Raw genomic sequence first — 18,797 nt, 5'->3', positions numbered from 1 at the left:
CTCAGTGGCTCACCTTGAACCACTCTACCAGCCCTTTTTTGTTGGGGTTTTTGGAGATAGGGTCTCACAAATTATTTGCCCAGGCTGGCTTCAAAACGCAATCCTCCTGATCTCTGCCTACGAGTAGCTAGGATTATAGACACAAACCACCACACCTGGCTTTTATGCTTCTTGTTCATGACACTTAGCTCAATTTGGATGCCCGTGACTCTGTGTTTTAGCTGCTGGACATATCCATCTCTCTGAAACCAGGGTGTGGTTGATGATGTCACAGGCAGCATAGTAAAATCATATAGTGTGACTTAGGATCAGGTGTCTGTGTTCAGTGATGTGTGTCTTGTTAGCATCAGTCTCTTGCACCCGACTATGAGCACCTTGAAGGCATAGTGGGTCCTGTTTTGGTCCTCCGTGTCCCCAGCATCTGCTACAGTGCCGGGGGTATGGGGAGAGGGAGTCCAGGGTTGCTGAAGGAATGAGTGAATGAATGGATAGAATAGCAAATACAGCCGGTGTCAGGCTGAAAGATCCCTGCATGGCAACAGTGATAGAGCTGTCCCAAAGCCAACCTCAAATAAAACTGGTGACTACCAGGATGATGGTTCCAGGGACTCTGAAGGGGCCAGGCCCCCTTTCAACTCCTGGCGAGTGTGCAGTATGAAGTCTTGGTGGGGGAGGCAGTGGGTGGGTTGGGATAAAATTCCAGAGAGGGCCAAAACCCAGGCCTAGGCCAGTGCAGGACCCTGCCACCTGGAGGGGTGGGGAGTCCACTGGAACCTGAGCAAGACTGAGGCTGCTAGTTCCAGGCTTCAGATGGGCCTCTTTTTCCCTTTGGGAACCTCCTCTTCTCCCCACAAGTGACATCACCTCCCCATCCCCCACCATGTCTTCCAGACACCCAGGGCTGCCTCCCTCCCTTCCTCCCAGCCATTATTTCCAGCAGAGGACATGCCTTTTACTGTGATTTAAGCCTCCCTGGCCTCAGCCACCATTCACCTGTTACACATCCAAGTTCACAAGTCCATGTGGAGGGACTGGCATGTGCCTGGTGCCAGCCTGGAGGTGAGGCGAGAAGTGCAGGATGGATCAGAGGCTGGGTGTTCTGGCAGTGCAGAGGCTATGGGAAGGGGCTGCCATATTGGGAGTGAGAAGTAGGGTCCTGTCCAAGGAAGACAGCCCCAAGACAGAGAACCAGAGGATAGGGTCCCAATGACTGTCCAAGGAAAGAGAAAGGGAGGGAGGGGTCAGAGGCCTCTGTTGCCCCCCTCCCCTCCCCACCTGTGGTGACTTCCCTGCCCCATCTCTGGGGGGGGCCTCAGAACTCTCCAGTCCTCCCCCCTTCCCCTTCTCCAGTCTTACTGCCTCGTTCTCCTCCCCACACCCACCCCCTTTAAGCCCCACGAGGAGTCCCAGCGCCCAGCTGAAGGTGAGAACTGTGGCTCCTGGGCCCTTCCCTGGGTCCCCTCGGTCCCCTCAGGAGACTCCAGCAGGCAGCTGATGCCCTGGGCGGGCGAGGGAGGGACTCTGAGGACGCGGGTTCTAACCCACCCAGCTTCCTTCAGGGAGTTCACACAACACGGAACATCTTCTGGAACCCTCACCTGCCCGGCCCGCCAGACTGGGTGCTCCAGGAGGAGAGTAAGGGAAAGGGTTCGCTAAACCGGAGGTCCCCCTCCTCAAGGCCTGCGGGGGCAGAGGTGACGACCAGGGTCCGGGTTGGTGAGGTCACTCAAAGGCCCTTACCTGCCGGGCTCGGGACAGCCAGGCCAGGCAGGTTCTGAGCTCCGCACCCTGCGGAGGCTGGGCGCGGGGGGAGGGGGAGGAGCCGCGGGAGGAGGGGGAGGGGACGGGGCCAGCCATTGAGGGCGGGGCGAGATGGGTTGCCTGGCAACCACCACGCGGCCGCCGCCGAGGAGGGATTCTTAAAGAGCTGAGCAGAAAGGCTGGGCCACGCATACCAATGGCGGCCACGCGAGGCCTCCTCCCTCCTCCCTCCTCCCTCACCTCCTCCCTCCTCCCTCACCTCCTCCCGCCTCTTCTTGCCTCTCCCCTTCCCTCTCCCTCCTCTCTCCTCCCTCTTCCTCCACGAAGTGGAGGGCAGGAGGAGAGAGAAGAAAAGGATGCACCCAGGTCAGGGGAGACCCTGAGCTGATCATGGCAGGGACTAGGCTTCTCTTTGTCCCCACAGGACAAGGCCTGGATGAGGTCAGATGGCCACTCGGAGGCCTACAGGAGAGGGAGTGTCCTCATCACAACTCAGGTCAGGAGGGAACTAGGACCTCTCATCCCTCCCACAGAAGCCTGTGGGGCCCCTGAGAACCCAGCGCTGGTTTTAGAGTTACTCGCGCAGGCCTTTCCCAGGGTGAGTGGCCCTGAACCAGCCTCACCCACAGCCCTCTGTCCTGAGAGTCCTGGGCAGCCACAGAGAGCCCAACTGGAGGAGCCCAACAGGCCATGTCTGGTGGCCTCTGGAGTCCTTGGTATCTAACTTTAATTCCCTCTGTAGCAGGTGGTCACTGCCTTTCTTCTGTCCTTATGGGGAAGGGTTCATCTTTTTGGCCCCCGTGCAACTCTCCTGTTCCAGAAGCAACCACGGGTGGGAGCTCAGCTGTGCATCTTTGATCCCTTTCCTTCTGGGCCACAGTTTCCCAGCTCTACAACGGGGGCTGGGATAAGCCAAGGGGATCTTGCAGGAGGGTCCAGGGATGATTCTCAGGTTATCTGTCTCCCACCCAAGTCATGAGCGGTGTTTTGTGCAAATGGATATCTGAGCAAGTCTCCAAAGCTGTCCTTGGGCCTGTGACTGCAGGGGCTTAGCACAGGCCAGACACAGGGGACTCTGCCAGCTCCCTGCAGAGGGCAGTGGAAGGTGATGCCCCCCCACCCCACCGAGTCACTGCAACACCAGTGCAGTGACTCTTCACACAACTGAACCAGTCCTGTTGGCCTCCTTCCTCTAATCCGACCCCATGGACTCAGCACTGCCTCTCCTCCCTGCCCTTCCTCAGCCCACCCAGGGCCACTGCTGTTCTCTGCCCCTGCCTCCAAGCCCATCCTGTCTCAGCTCAGAAGAGGATCTTCCTAAAGTTCAGGCTCAGCCCTGCTGCACCCCAGCTCCAGCACCTGCCATGACTCCCCACGGTCATGGGGAAGGATCCAGGAGGGCTCCATAGGCCTGGCTGCCCTCTCTGCCCTCACCTCAGACACAGCCTTCTGCTCAGAACCCTTGTCCCACAGCTCCCCTCCTCTCATTCACCCCACCCCGTGAATGAATAAGTGATCCTAAGAGCAGCACTTCAGGCCCATGCTGGCCTTGAAAGGTTTTGTTTGTTTGTTTTTGCAGTGCAGGGGATCGAACCCAGGGCCTCAAGCATACTAGGCAAGTGCTGTACCACTGAGTTATACCCTAAGTCTCCATGGATGCAGAATTTAACAAAGCAAATGAGTTCATCCTGCCAGGCTAGTAATAAACTCAGCAACCAAATGAGAGAATGAGGTCATTCTGAGACTATGGTGTAGACTCCAAAGGAAACAAGCAGGGTGAAAAGAGGAATGAAAAAGGGTGCTTTAACCAGGTCGTCAGGGAAGGCCTCTCTGGGGAGGTGACATTTCCACTGAGACCTGGAGGAGGAGAAGAAAGAGCTAGTTTGGAAAGAGCCAGAAGAAGAATGTGCAGGACATTGGGAGCAGGGTGTGCAAAGGCCCTGGGGCATGAAAGAGCCAAACCTATTTGAGGAAGAAAAGGAAGCCAGGAAATTGGGGGGATGGAGGAGCGTGGGATGCAGCAGCCACACACGAAGGGGAATATGGATTTTATTCTAAGTATAATAGGAAGCTATTTGAGAGTTTTAAGCAGGAAAGTGACATGATCTAATTTATATTTTAAAACGATCATCTGAACAACCACTTTGGAGAGCAATTTGGCAATACTAGTAAAGTTAAAGATGCATATATACCACAGCCCTGCAGCCCACTCCCAGGGAGACATTGGCACACAAGATACCACTGCTGCTGTTTGCAAGGGACAAAGCTGAGCCTGCCGGTCCATCCATCATCTGGAGAATGGTGGCTGCTGCCTGGGAGGTGGTTGAGCCCTGGGCACATACACGGTAGTGGGTCCACACTGGAGCAGTGTGGCCCTGCCCGGACCAATCTCAGCTTTTGCATCATCCAGGGACATGTGTACCAAGCCTTTTGTTGAGGATGCACACAGTGAAACTCAGGGTGGCGGTGTCCCCAGGGTATGAGGGTGTCCCACTGTTTTGTGGCATTGTATTTATCAGTGCAGGCGTGGGTCCATGTTCTGCTGCTATAACTGAATACCACAGGCCAGGGAGTTTATAAAGAACAGAGGTTCATTTGGCTCTTGGTTCTCAGGCTGGCCTCCTGCAGTGAGGGCCTGGTGCTGCATCCCAGCATGGCTCCAGGTATCACAGGAAGAGCGCCAGCATGTCAGCCTGCTTCTCTTCCCCTCCCTAGAGAGCCCCTGGTGACATCTAATGTGTAGGACATAGATTGACAGGGGTCACAGGTGCCGGGAGAGGGTGGTGTGAAGGGGTGAAGGGCTGCGGGAACTGTAGATGGGTGGGCATTCGAGGGGCTGGAAGTTGGGGACCCGGGCCTGGTGGGCTGTTCAGAGCCAGTGCCCTCTCTTCACCATGGTTTGTTTCCTATACAAATAGCCCTTGGTTTTCTCCTCTCAGAAAAAAACTGGAGCTTGGAGTGGGTAGGGGACTGCCCAGGGTCACCCAGCAAGCAGGGGGCAAAGGAACCTAGGACCTTTCCTTAGGGGCTGTGGGCCTGTCCAGCTGCAGCTGAACAGAGGGGATACCCCTGCCAACCCCGAACTGTGGAGGGACTGCAGCCCTTCCCCAGGCCCTCCCATCTTTCCTAGCTGCCTCCCCTGTCCCCCACCAGGGGCTGCCATGGGTCCCAGCCCCTCTTTCCTACAGAGATGGAGCCGACACCCGGCTGGCTGGGGCCCAAGCCATCTCCTGGTAATTGGGTTTCAGGGATGCTGGCGTTATACTAATGGGGAGAAGCTGAGTGCTGACTGCGGCTGGAGGAGGGGGTAACAGCAGCTGGGGGTCTGCAGCCCCACAGCGCTCAGTTGGAAATCAACTGCCACCCCGCTTCCTGGCTGTGTGACCTTGGGCAAGTCACTTGACCTCCCTCAATAAGCCTCTCTATATCCTCCCCTGTAAAGTGGCAAAAATAATAGGACCCCCTCATTGGGCTCTTGGGAGAAAAGTGCAAAGAAAGAATAAACCAGAAACACGGCCCGACGCCAGGCACAGAGTGCACTTGATAATGGTTCATGAGCTATGTTTTGGTTTTTTAGCGTCTGATGGGTCCTGTGAGGTATGTCCTGGGGCTAGCCCAGTCTGCGGGATGAGCTAGCCTGACGCACGGCGCTCTTGTGGTTTGTGTATGTGGCAATGAACTGACCGTGAACGTGAATTTCTTGCATAGCAAAAGACCAGTATGTGGGTGCTAGGGACAGGGCCTGGAGGAGTGTGCATGTGTACGTGCGTGCGTGTGTGTGTGTGTGTGTGTGTGTGCGCGCGCTCGCGCAAGAGAGAGAGAGAGAGAGAGAGAGAGAGAGAGAGTTGGCATTGACCTCTTTGTCACCATCACTGAGTTGAGTCAGGGTCCAGCTTTGGAGCTGCTGACCAGGAGGTTGGGTCTCAGAGGCCCAGGGAACCTAGGCAGGAAGGGGACAAAGCGGAGGCCCAAGCTAGTGGGAACACAGCCAAGTAACCTATTTCGAGCTCTAAATGGCTGACTGGCGACATTTCGGGGACAGACATGGGGATGGATAGGGGCACTGGAATGGGGATTGCAGAGTAGGACAGGGTGAGTAGGCAGTGGGGAGCTGTGAGAGTACAGGGGTGAGGGAGGCCGATCTGAGGTGTAGGGCATCGGAGCCACCAGAAAGGAGTCCAGGAGGGACCTTAGAAGGGGAGGTCAGCTGGACATGACCCCAGAAGATTCAGCTGATCCGCAGACTTGTCTCAGGAGAGGTGGCAAGCAGTCAGCTCTGGAGGCAAACAAGCCAAACCTTTGAGGGGCTTGGTGAGGCCCAGGCTGCAGAGTCAGACAGCAGGATTCAATTCCTGTCTCCACTACCCCAACTAAGGGATCTCGGGTCTGCCGCTTACCTGAGCCTCGGCTTCCCCATCTGTGAAATGGAGCTGCATACCCAGCAAGGTTCTTGTTCTCCCTAGGAATGGGTGAGCAGAGTCCACAGGCAGAAGCCACTGCCGCTGTCACTCACAGTCAGCAGGCCAACCTCACGCTTCTCCCCAATGGAGCTGGGAGCCTAGGGACCCCAGCTTCTGTGTCCAGTGCCACAGTGAAGCCCAGCTGTGGTTTTAATGTGTCCCCAGTAGTTCAAGTGTAGGAAATTTAATGCCCCCAATTCACATTGATGGTAGGTGAAGGGCAGCCTTAGGGAGGCCATTAGGGTTAGATGAGCCAAGGGTGGGGACCAGCCCCACAATGGTGTCACTGGCTGCCTAAGAAGAGGAAGAGATTCATACTGATGTGGCTCTGTCCAGTGATGCCCTGCTCCATGTTGTGACACGGCACCAGGCCCTCTCCAGATGCAGCACCTTCCCAGTCCCAGAAACATGAGCCAAATGAACTTCTATTCCTTATAAATTACCAGGCTCTGGTATTTTATTATAGCAACAGAACACTGACGGAGACAGAGTGTAGGAGACCTCAGCAGTTTTGTGTGCATTTTTACCTTTATCGTGTGGGGCTCCCGAGGATCTCAGGTAAATGACTTCCCCACCTGCAGATGAGGAAATCAAGTCCAGGAGGTGAGTCATTGGCCCAAGATCACAGCTGAGGGATTCAGGAGAGGATTAGCTCTGGCAGAGAACAAGCACATGGGTTCCTCCATCTAAGGGCTGTGACCTGGGGCAGGCTGCTTCTCCTCCCTGGGCCTCAGTTTCCTAGTCCGTAAGTGGGGCAGGAGTGTGTACATGTTAGGATGGCTGTCGGAGTCCCTCGGGGAAGCTTGCCAGAGGACCACTTGGTGAGCCCATGTCCCCGTGAGGCCCTGCCCGCTGCTCACTGCCCAGCAGCCACCCCTCTGAGGACAGTGACCTTGGCCTAGGGGACAGTGCTTATCAAACATGGCGACTGCTCTCCTAGCTCGAAGTGCCTTTGAAGTCTCTTGTTTTATCTTCAGAATTCAACACATGGCACATTTCATTCCATCCGTGGGGTGTTTCTAGTCTAAAACGTGTTTTAAACAACTAACCCCCTCGGCCGACCTGTGGGAGGTGGGGAGACGCAGCGTGTCATTTCTTGACCACAGAAGCCCCTCCCCTAAGCCCCCGTGTACCCAAGAGCCAGGCACTGGGCCCTGGGCACCCCCAGGCTGATCTCTGCATGGCATCCTTCCTCTACCTAACTCCCTGGCTTCCGTGGGCCGCTCCTGCCTCCAGCCACCTGACCTTTCCCGTCCTCACTCTGCCTCAGCCTCAGGGCCTTTGCACAGCCTTCCCCTGCCTGGTGGGTGCTCCTGCAGGCTGGCTCTCTCTAGTCAGCACGTCCTTGCCCACCCCTTTGAGACCAGCCCCCCTACTGCCCCATCTCACTTCTCCTTCCTTTGATTTCCTTCACAATTTCTGGCACTCACAGTAATTCTGGTTCAAGTGTATTCTCGTTCTGCTGTCTTTGGCTGTCTCCCTGCTGGACGAGGAAGCTCTGTGCCAGCGGGGCCCTGCCCATCTGTGTCCCAGCGCCTGGCACACAGTAGGAGCAGGATACATCTTTGCCAAAGCTGAGTTCTGGCTCACGAGGGGCTGGGCACTGGGGGGAGTAGCCCCCAGCTCCCCAGCCGCTCAGGCAGGCAGACCAGAACAATGTAGAAGAGCCAAGGTGTGGAGACGTGCAGAGGCTGCCTCAAAGTCACCACTGTGTCCTCCTCAAAGTCACCGCCCAGCCCCTCCCTGGCCCAGGCACCTGCTCAGCGCTTTCCTCGGGTCACTGCTTCTCCTCTCTGCCACCCCCGCCTCCCTGGGGGGCCCCTCCTTCCTGGCCTGGAGGATTTAGTCCCCATTAGGGAAAAACCTAGGCAGCTCCTCCACCCGAGGAGGCAACTGGGCCTCCTGCCACTGCCCTTGGGCCAGCCCCTTCTCTGGGATGCCCCTCCTCAGGACCTGCTGTGACCCCCACTCTCCTGCAACACCGGGTGGTAGAGGGCCCCAGACTTGGGACTGGGCAGACTCGGATTCAGATGAGTCCTGTGTGGCCTAGATAAGTGACTCTCTAACCTGTCCTGCTATGTCCTACAGGCAGCTGTGGGGGGACCACACAAGTTGGGGTGTCCAGATTGGCACTTACCTGGGTGGTGGGAATGCTGGGGACCGTGGTTCATCGCCATGGGGAGGATGTGACAGGGACCTGCTCTAGCCCCCAGTAGGTGGGCACATCCCTCAAGGCTGACTCCTGGAAGAGCCTCTTCCAGGCAGAGGCCTGGGCTCATGCAAAGGTCCTGAGGCTGAGGGGATAGGGCAGGCTTGAGGACCTGGGAAGGAGGGACAGAGGGAGAAGGGAAAAGGATGGGGTGATGTGTTTGTGAGGCCTTGGAAGCAAAAAGGAAACAAAATGCTCATTTCTCTTGGACTTCCTATAAGGATGGTTTTTGTTTGCTTTTTTTTTTTTTTTGGTGGCACTGGGGTTTGAACTCAGGCTCAGGGCCTTGAGCTTGCTAGGTAAGTGCTCTACTGCCTAAGCCACTCCACCAGCCCTTTCTATGTGATGGGTTTTTTCAAGATAAGGTCTCAAACTATTTGCTGGTGGCTGGCTTTGAACTGTGATCCTCCTGATCTCTGCCTCCTGAGTAGCTAAGATACGTGAGCTCCGGCATTTTTTTTTTTTTTCCTTAGGGCCTTGTGTGTGCTAGGCAAGAGCTCTGTCCCTGAGCCACGGCCCAGCCTTGGAAGAGCTTTAATTGGAAAGCTGAGGGTAAAGCAGGAGCTGCTTGGATTTACATTATGTGAAGATTGTCCCCTAGGCTCTGAGGCCTCCCGTGGGAAACAGTCCCAGTGTCTCCCAAGCAGCCAGCACTACCTGAGCTCCACGCCCCGACCCCCCGAGGGCTCGCCAGCCTGGGCCCAGGCCTTGGGCCCCTTCTTCCATAAAAACCTTCAAAATGCTATTTTATGACTTTGTTGGCATAAAGACAAATATATTAGTATTATATTTTAAAACGTTTTCTTTGACCTACAAGTTCATTTTTTTCTTCTGATAGTAAAAGGAATTACAACATTTTCATGGGCCCCAGGCCTACCATGCCCAGTGGGGAAGATGGTTCTCCTGGGCCCCAGCTGCTGGAGTGGCTTAATGACGTGTTGCTAGGCAGGGTGGGGGGCTGGGCAGCTGGGGCAGCAGAAGAGGAAAAACGGTGGGTGTCCTGAGCCCCTGCTCTGCCCCCCTTCTCCCTTCCCTGTCCCATTTCCCTGTCCCTGGTTCCTGTGTCCCCAACCTCATTCTCCCTCTGCAGGCAGCTGGTCCCTTTGACCCTCCCCCACCCTGCAGGGAGAGCTAAGCGGCACTGCTTATGACCATGACTGTTCCTTCTGTCATGAACAACCCCCCCACCCCATTCCTCACTCTCCGAGGGTCCTTTCCCGCCTCAGTGCTCTTGCTCGGGTGGGACCCCCACACCTTTCCTCCTCTGACCTGCATCCCTGCATCCCTCAAGCTGCATGCCACCTCTCCTGTGACACCCCGCGGTCTCCATGCCTCACCAGACCTCAGGTCCTCCCGTGCCGTGTCCCAGGGTAACTTTCCATCAGCCTCCCACTCCCCGCTGCCCGCTGGGACTGGGATCGCCAAGGCCCAGCCTGGACCTTGTTCGTCTCTGTACCTGGTGCCCAGCACAGCCCTGCCCATGGTTGGCACTCAATTAAAATGTTTCGCCTAGAGAGTGAAACGGGCTAGGGCTGCCTCTGTCCCTGGGCCTCCTCTGACCTTTGGTGACAGTTGTCAAGCACTCAGGTCTGGCCCTGTCCTTCTCACTGGGCAGTGGGCACCTGCCAGAGCCTACTAGGCAGAGAGCTGGGGCCCAAATACAGAAGACCCACCCTGCCCACCCTTGGGGATGGCAGTGCTGGGGACAGAGGGGGACCTGAGCCAGGCGGAGGTGGGGAGGCAGCAAGAATAGCCACAGAAAGAACACGTGGGAGGCTGGGGCAGAGCCCCCAGGTCCCTGGCCCCCAGGAGCGGAGCAGAGGCCTTGGTAGTGATAGTATTGGGGGCACCCAAGGTCACAGGGGCACACTGGGCTGGAAGCCAGCTCATCAAGTCCAGTGGAGTGTGGCACAGATGAGTCCACAACCAGGGAGGGGGCATCTCAGCCCACAGTGGGGGCGACAAGCAGACAAGAGCAGGTTGGGGAGTGGGGACAGACTGGGGACCTGGTGTCCCGGAACCTGCACCCCACCAGAGCCCCAACAAGCCTCAGGCCCCTCCCAAGCCCCCAAACGCAGTCGCTCATGGAATTCAAAGACCCTATTTAAAGACTAGGTGTGCTGACACACACCTGTAGCCCCAGCTACTCAGGAGGCTGAGGCAGGAGGATCAGTTGAGCCCAGGAGTTCAAGGCCAGCCTGGGCAGCCCCGCAAGACCCCATCTCAAAACAAACAAACAAAGAAACAAAAAGACCTCTTTGTTGAGGGTAGGTCTGGCTGATGCCAAGGACCTAGTCCTCTGTGTAGGTCAAATCGGAGCCCCTGGACAAGGCCACACAGGGCAGGATTTGGGGTGCCGGGCAGGCAGGTGTTCGCATCCCCTTCCAACAGGGGCCTGCAGAGCGGCAGGTCAGCACCCCACCCCTCCCCTCCCACCCCGTCAAGGCTCACTGCCAACCCATTTGGCACAGTGCCCATTTGAGCTGGCGCCAGCTCATTTGCAGGCGGTGTTAATTAAGAGAGAGGTGATGGGGGGAGGCAGGGACGGGCCATGGAGGGCAGCTTCCGACAGCCGCCAGCACAGGCCCTAGGGCGAAGGAGCCTGAGTGGCCTGGGCTCCTGGGCACGGCTGTCCAGGGCCCAGCCCCTTACCTTTACCTCAAGACCTGCTGGGCAGGAAGCAGCAGTCAAGACCCGGATAAAGCCTAGCCACAGGAAGGAGCAGCCATGATAATTGCTCTTTGTGGCTTGGCTTTGAAGTCACCAGACCCAGTTCCAATCCTGCTATGTGACTCTGCCTCTCCCAGCTCCAGTTTCCTTCTCTGTAAAATGGGAATGAAAGCCGCACCTGGTGGTCTTGCTATGGTGATAAGTGGGGTCCTCTGTGCAAAACACTCAGCCTGTGCCTGGCAACTGTCCTGTTGGGTCAGTGGAAATGTGTACCCTGAGGGCACAGGTCACATCCGGAGCTGTTGGGGGCCAGCCCCTCACTCGGCTCTAGCCTGGCTCCAGTTGCCTCACCATCTTCCCCACGGCCCCCACCCCTGTTCTGGGAGCACCCGGCTGCTCCTCGCCTCTCCATCTTAATTAGCTGCTTGTATTAATCTCACAAGTAACGTGGCAACTTGCAGCCCTGGGTTTTCGGGCTGTGGAATTAATTATTCCCCAAGCGAAGAGCTGACAGGTCTGGGAGAGCAGCCACTCTGAGCCACCCGACTCCACTTAGCAGCCTCCACAGCTTCCGCACAAAGCCCCAGGCCGCAGCCTGGGGGGCCCAGAAATGGCCCCCAACCGTCATGGGGAAAGGTGGGGTAGGAACTCAGCCGTAGGAGCCAAGGCACAGCACCCTCTGCCTGGGTCCTGCCCACCTGGGCAGCACCTGAGCCAGACGCCCTGCCACCTCACCCATCCGTTTTCCTGATTCTCCATGGCACCTCTCATGGATACAGGCCGTGTGGCCAGAGGAGAGCTCAAGATGGGTGGGGACCTGTCACAGCCGTGGCATCCTGACAGAGGGACCACCAGCCTTGGCATCCTGGCAGAGGGGCCACCAGCCTTGCTTTGTCCACATGTCAGGCACGTGGGGAGGCAAGAAAGGGCAGGCAGCTGAGCAGAGCGAGGTGGACAGGTCTGCTCTGGAAAAAGGAAGCCAGAGTGGCCAGCTGTCCTGCTGTGCCTTGGCGGTGTCACTTCACAGCTAGGCAGTGGCCAGGGCCCCTCCTGTGGCCAGGTTCAGAGGCAAGGCCTCCTCTCCCTTGACCTTCACACCAATCCTGTGATGTGAGGTTGTTCTGCCCTTTTTACATATGGGAAAACTGAGGCACAGCCCTGTTCTGTTGGTTGCCAGGCAGGTGTTCCGGACCCCCAGTGTCACTCTCCTGTTAGATGCCCCCACTGGGTTCATGTTCTCACACCTCCTGCTCCATCCTGGGCAGTGTTTACCACACCTGCCCAGGTACAGTTTCTTCCTGGTGGCCTGGACTCTGTGCCCCTTGGCAGTCTATGAGCCCCAAGGGCAAGAAGCCCGCTGCCCTGTCCTCCCTGCATCCCTGACCAGGCAGGCATGGTTAGCCTCTGGAAATGTGGGATGGAAGAAAGGGTGAAGGGACACAGGATAAGTCGCCTGCCACTCTGACCCCACACGTAGCTGCTTCTGGCTAAGCAGGCAGTCCTAGGGACCCTATTGTGCCTCTATTCCCTGTCACCCTACAAACCCCAGGCCCATTGGGAGCCCTTGTGTCCATGGTCCAAGGGCTGACGGTCCTGAGCCTGCTACTCAGGTGACAGCTGTCCACCCCATGCTCCTCTTCCCCACACAGCCACCTGCCCCACAGCCATTTCCCTACTGACCTGTTTTGTCTCTCTTTTTTTTCTCTCTCGCTCTGCAGCAAACAGCTCCCTGCTTGGAGGTGGAGGTGGTGAGTAGACCCCTGTGTCTTGGGGTGAGGGTGGAGTGGGGAGTTTGGGTAGCAGCTCCTGTTTCAGCCTGCCAGCCCCCACTATCTCAGCCAGCATAGCCTGCTGTCCTTTTAGACAAAGCTGGAGGCCTGGTGGCAGGCCAGACTCCCTCCCCTCTGGGTGGCCTGAGTAAGTCCCCCCCCCTTCCGCTATGCAGGCCTCCTGCTCTATAACTGGACAGAGCTGGCACTGGGGGCTGCAGTGTGATGTGACAAACTCGACTCTGCCCCAATGCCCAAGTGGCCTGAGAAGCCCTGTGCCAACTGACCTCAGTGTCCCCACCTGCAAGGGCAAAATTATCTTGTCAGCTCTTTATCCGTTCCTGCTTTGGAACCTCCAAGGGTGGCTCTGTGTTGGGCAGCGTCTGCCCCACCTCCAGCTTACACCAGGCAAATAGCAGGCGCTCAGGCACCAGGTGGGGACAAATGGGTGAGGACGGGACCCCCAAGGGTGCCATATGCACTGTTAGGATGTTCAGCAGGAAGCAGGGCCAGCCGCAGCAGCTCAGAGGTCAGAGTGGGCCCAGCCAGAGTCAGCAGGTGCCACGAAGGGGGCATCTCTGTCCCCTGTGCCTGCCGCTTCATCAGCCACCCAGCCCCTCACCCAGCCCCTGGGTCCCGCCAGCCGTGGCGCTGTCTGTGCAGCAAAGGATGATTGGTGAGCCGGGGGGCAGGGGTTAATGTGCCGTGGGATAAATCCCGGGGGCCGTGTTTACCGCAGCGGTGGCGGGGCCCAGGCCAGGTTTTAAAAGGGGGAAAATAAAAGGGTCAGCGAAGGTCAGGAATAAATAAGAGCAGCGCTAAGAGCTGTCGGTGACCAGCCAGGATGCAGAAGGGGGCCTGTTTGTGGCTAAAGATGGTTTCCCTCCCTCCTCACTTCTCCTCTGGCTGTCCCCATGAGGTCACAGCCACCCAGGAAGGGGACTGGGAGTCTGTGCTTTTGGAGGACCTGGGCCCTTGCTGACTGCCACTGTCCTGCTCCACTCATGGTGCCCCCTCCTCCATCCATCCATTCTCCCACCCAGTACTTGAGCACCTACTGTATGCCAGGCCTGAGCTGGGTGCCAGGGCAGGTACTTTCATGCAAGATGGGCCTGGTTCCTGTCCTCTGAGCATCCAGTGCAGATGAGAGTGACCTTCTGGGGAGAGATCACAGGCACCACAGGAGCTCCACCAGGAGTACTGTCCTGATTTGGGCATCAGAGACACTTCTGGAAGGAGGTGGCATCTCTTCCAGGAGGGGTGGGAAGGGAATTCTGGGTGAAGGAACTGACCCCTGACTGAAGTTGCAGTGACCTCGGCTGATCCACCCTTGCCCCTTACCCTGCGCTGCTTGTTACATTTCTCAGAGCACCTAGCTCCTTCTACCATGCTATGTGACTCATTGTTCACCACTTTCATTGTCTTCTTTCCCCTGAGAAGGAAAGACTGAATCACCCAGAACTGGGTCTGGCACATGGTACTCTATGAATGTTCATTGAATGAATGAATGGTAAAGGTGAGGACAGCCTTACACTTCAAGAGAAGAACTTGCCCCTGAGGTGTCAGACAGAATCTTGGAGGTTTTAGGCAGAGCAAGGGGTGGCTCCTTGACATCTCCCTCTGGGAAGTCCAGGAGAACCTGCTCTGACCAGGCTGGGGGCCATCAGGACTGTCCCTCTGGTTCCCTTTGCAGCCTTGGGGGAGAGGGGAGGCTAGAGCGGGCCATATATGGCCTGACAGACGCCAAGATGGATGGTGCGGCGAACCTGGAGGAAGTGGGCCTGGAGTCCAGCCTTTTAACGCCTCTGAGATTTATGGAGCCGTCAGGCTTGCTGGGGCTGTCACTCTGCTAATGTGATTGGAACAGGTGGAGGTGCGGGAAGGAGCTGTGTTGGGGTGATGCCGGAACTGGGGGGGCCTGGCACTACCTGGGACTAAAATGGAACTGGGCCCAGGCCCCCGGGGCCTGTCCTGCCCTGATATCTCTCCTTCCCCTGGTCCCTAGCCAAAACCCCTGGCCTCTTGAGGGGACTACGTCCCCATCTGACTGCCTGGACAGACCCCAGAATTTCTGCAGAGGCCTGAGGTTCCTCCGGAAGGTGCTCAGGCCTCTACTTACCCTCACTGGTCCCCACCCCCACACTGAACAAGCACTGTCTCCTCAGCCACAGGTCAGCAGCTGTCTCTCTCCCTTACATTTGTCCTTAGCACTGACCCCTGGGGTCATTCTTGTGCTCCCTGGCCATTCTTCATCACTCCCTCCTCCATGTCCTCCTTGCAAGCCAGAGGCCAAGAGACCTGAGCCCTAGGTGGCCCCTACTCTGTGGCCACTGCTCAGCCAGCAATGATGGAAGGGAGGCCGCCCCTTCATGGGTGGCTCCCTGAGGCTGGGAACAGCCATAGCCCTGTCCTCCTGGGCCAGCCCTTCCAGGGAAAGGGGCAGCCACGAGCCACAGCCGCTCAACTCTGAGCAGGGGCTCAGAAGGGCCTGGTCCTGGCTGCAGGTTTTGGTGCAGTGTCCCTGCAAGTGTCTGGTGATTTGGGCCCAGAGGAGACCTCAGCCTCTGGGGAGCAAAGACGGGGGGCTGCATGGACCCCCCCCAACCTCAGGGAGAGCTGCCAGGAGTGCTTAGCTAAAGGACTTAACCTGGAGGTTAAAGACTCCTGGTCTTCTGTGGACACACTGAATCCTGGGGAGAACCTCTCCCCCATTTTCTGCTCCTTCTCAGGGCTCTATCTTAGTTGGGGGCAATGCCAAATGCTGGGACTCAGGACTTGGCTCTGTCCCCAAGGAGACCCTGTCCTGTTTGGTAGGAGGCTTCTCAGCTGGGAGGGCATTGGACATGGGTCCTGAAGGCTGAATAGGAGTTCATCTGACATGGTAGGATGGAGAAGCTCCCAGGGAGGAGCTAATGGCCTGGGACAGCAGAGGCTGGGATTGACCAGAGCTGGGGACTTCCAAGCCCACTCTTCTAACCGCCTCTCTTTCCCACCTGCCTCCTGAAAAGCCTTTTATTGGCTCAATAAAAAATTTTAAAAACACTCTCCTATTGTATGGTAAGAAGAGAGGCGGGCCCTAAATCAGGAAGAATCGACAGGGCCCCTCTCCTGTTTATTAGGACTGAAATGTTTACTTGGCGATAAGGGGCGCTTTCTCCAGGAGATTTGTGCGCTCTTTTTCAATTACCCCTCGTCTTTCTCTGCCACTTTTGCACTAAAGGGATAATAAATGTATCGGAGCGTTTCAATTATTCATCTAAATCATGACTGCGCCTGCCATGGCCAAGCTTTAGTGACAGATTAATTCAGAGCCACCTCCTCTGCACGGCGCCATCTCTGTTCCCTGTGGCCAGCGCCCCAAGGGCAGCTCCAGGAGTGGGTGGGATCCCTGGCAGGAGAGCCAGGCAGGATGGGGAGGGAGCCCTGTGCTCCTCATAGTCCTGGTCTCTGTGGGGAGCAGCACCCCCAAACTCCCGGGACCCGGTGCCTACCACTCCTTTGGCTATGCACACCCAGCTTCTAGGTCAGTGTGTGTCACCCTGGGAGAAGCCAGGATGGCTGGGCTGCCCTCACAGCCTTCTCCTGGCACAGGACCTTTGCACCTGCTGCTCCTGTCACAGCTTTCCTACCTAGCTTTAGCCGCTCCATGTTGGGGTAATCCACCTGTCCCTCACCAGCTCTATGTGGACGGTCCAGTGCTGTCCTTGACACTGGGGCATGGCAGCCCCTAGGGACTCACTCTGGCTCTCATTCTGTTGCCCTTGATGGTTATTCAAGTTCAATCTGCCCTCCCTCCATTGGACCATCTAAGGGGCACTTGCTGGACAGACAGTAGGGGTTCAGAGTAGACTTGTCTGCGGCCATCTGTGCCCAGGTGCCTGCCCCTCCCTCTCTGTCCAGCTCCAGCCTGGCACCTATGCATCTCTCCCCTGGACCCCATCATAGCATCCCCCGCCATGAGCACAAGCTGCACCCTCAGCCCTCTCCCTCCCCTCTGTCTCTCTATCCCCCTCCTGCTGTCTATCTGTCTGTCTCTGAGTCCATCTGCCCAGGGCCACCTCTTCAACCCTCCTTCTTTGTGTCCAGCTCTCTTCAGGGCTTCTCTGGCCAACTTGCTCTTCTACTCCTGCACCGCCTTCCTGCTGCCTGTCTCTCCTCGGCGCTGTCCTTCCTCCCGCTAACTGCTCACTGCCTTGCTGTTCCAGGGCAGGCAGTAGCAAGGCCTCTGAGCTTTCGGACCCCGCAGCCTGTCGCCTGCTTGCTGGCCCTCGCCTGGCTATCTCCCATCGCCTCTGCTAAGCCTTGATGTCTTCTGTGGCCGCAGGAAAAGGCAGACTCGCCTGCCCTGCTGAGCTGTGGCCTGGCTCAGGAAGCAGATAAATGTGGCCTCCATGGCCCATGGGCTGCCCAGTGCTCTGGCGACCATGCAGCGTGCAGCTACCTTCCCTGCCCACGTGCTGGGCTCAGAAGCAGCAGGTGGCCTGGAGCTCCCCTGGAGAATTGGGCTCTGGGCCCAGGGCTGCTGGATGTGAGGTTGGGTTTGTCTGCAAATGGTGCAGGAGGAAGGGACAGTAAATTCCCCATCGCCTGCTCACAACAACCCACCATGATAGAGTCTCCCCCGGACTCCTCACTGCTCACAGGTCCCAGGCTCAGCCCTGCTGCCCCAGACTCAGGGCCTCAGCCTGGATCTCTCCTCCCAGTGTCCTTCACAGCCTGGTTCCTTCTGTCACTCAGGGCTCGGTCCAAATGCCCCTCTTAGGGGCCTCCCAATGCTGGAAGCACCCATTCCTGCTCTCTCTCTCCCTTTCCGTCCAGATCCATTTTCTCCTCCCAGTCACTGCTGGTCATGTCAGAGCTGGTGTCCCCTCCCTGGCCCAGCACAAAGCTGACACGTGGCTGGACTCTGTTGCACATTTGTTGAATTTGCAGCTGACTGGGGCCTCATGAGGGAGGCTGTTGCTCTAAGTGGAGGCTAGGGGCCCAAGAGAGGCCCGGGTTACTTTGTCACAGCTGAGGACTTGATTCTGAGGACTCGTAGGCTCCGTTGGAGGTTTTGTGAACAGGGTGTGACATGGCCCTAGTTGGTGGTGGTGCTCACTGCAACCAGGGGTTGTGAGTGCTCACTGCTCTCGCAGCGGGATCTCACGTGCCCTTCCCCCACACCATGGGGTGGACCACAAAGCCCCATTTTGCAGATGGGGAAACTGAGGCTCCCCACCCACCCCCACAACTGGCCAGCCCTCCCTGGGTAAGAGGGAGGATGGCACTGGGTTCTGGCCCCTGCCCCATGGCACAGCGTAAGCCAGTAGGCCTATGGGGCTTGTTCCCCACCCCCAGCAGGCAGGATGCCACCAAGGCCCTGCATGCAGCTGCCACAGGGATCTTTAATAACGGGAGTGATTTTTGCATGATGAATGAGGCACTGCCGTTGTGTACATAATGAAGCCCTAATGTTTTCAAATCCCCATTTAAGGAGCTGATCTCACCCCATAATGAATTTCAGATCACATCGCGGAGCTGTCGTCCATCCGTCTTCTCCCTGGGGCGCCACCCGCCTTGACACCTCAAGGGTGGGGCCTGTTGAGGGTGGGCTCTGCATCCAGCTGGGCCAAGCTCAGGCCTTGCACAGCGCTGAGGGCTGTTGGGGTTACTGACTGAATGAGTGACCAGAGGGCGTGGGCAGAGGCACAGGCTGGCGTTATCAGAATCGTGGCCCCCCAAGGCCCAGCCAGGCCTAGGACGTCAGAGGTGGACAGCATGGGGGTAGGCCAGGCCAGGAGAGGTGGGTCTGTCATTCATTCAGGCTTTGAGGCTGGTCTGCCCCCTGTGTATGGGGGGGGGGAGCAGGGGGGCAGGGGTCTGCTTCTCACACAGCCAGCACCCTCTTGGGTGGCAGCTGCAGGTACACCAAGGTGTGGCTACTAC

General features: G+C 57.4%; 1 protein-coding gene across 2 annotated transcripts in view; it reads left to right on the top strand.

The window, feature by feature from the left end:
• Macrod1 (mono-ADP ribosylhydrolase 1) overlaps nucleotides 1-18,797 on the top strand; it is a 142,093-nt gene that overhangs the window by 116,025 nt on the left and 7,271 nt on the right. For both annotated transcript variants that reach the window (XM_074048267.1, XM_074048273.1), the window contains exon 4: nucleotides 12,819-12,848. In XM_074048267.1, the coding sequence (XP_073904368.1) occupies nucleotides 12,819-12,848 (30 nt within the window). The remainder of the gene's footprint in view (nucleotides 1-12,818; nucleotides 12,849-18,797) is intronic.

This window comes from Castor canadensis, chromosome 1 (genome assembly GCF_047511655.1).
Source record: "Castor canadensis chromosome 1, mCasCan1.hap1v2, whole genome shotgun sequence".
NCBI classification, from domain to species: Eukaryota; Metazoa; Chordata; class Mammalia; order Rodentia; family Castoridae; genus Castor; species Castor canadensis.
Note: the sequence above shows the minus strand (reverse complement) of the source record. Positions and strands in the feature narration are given on the sequence as shown.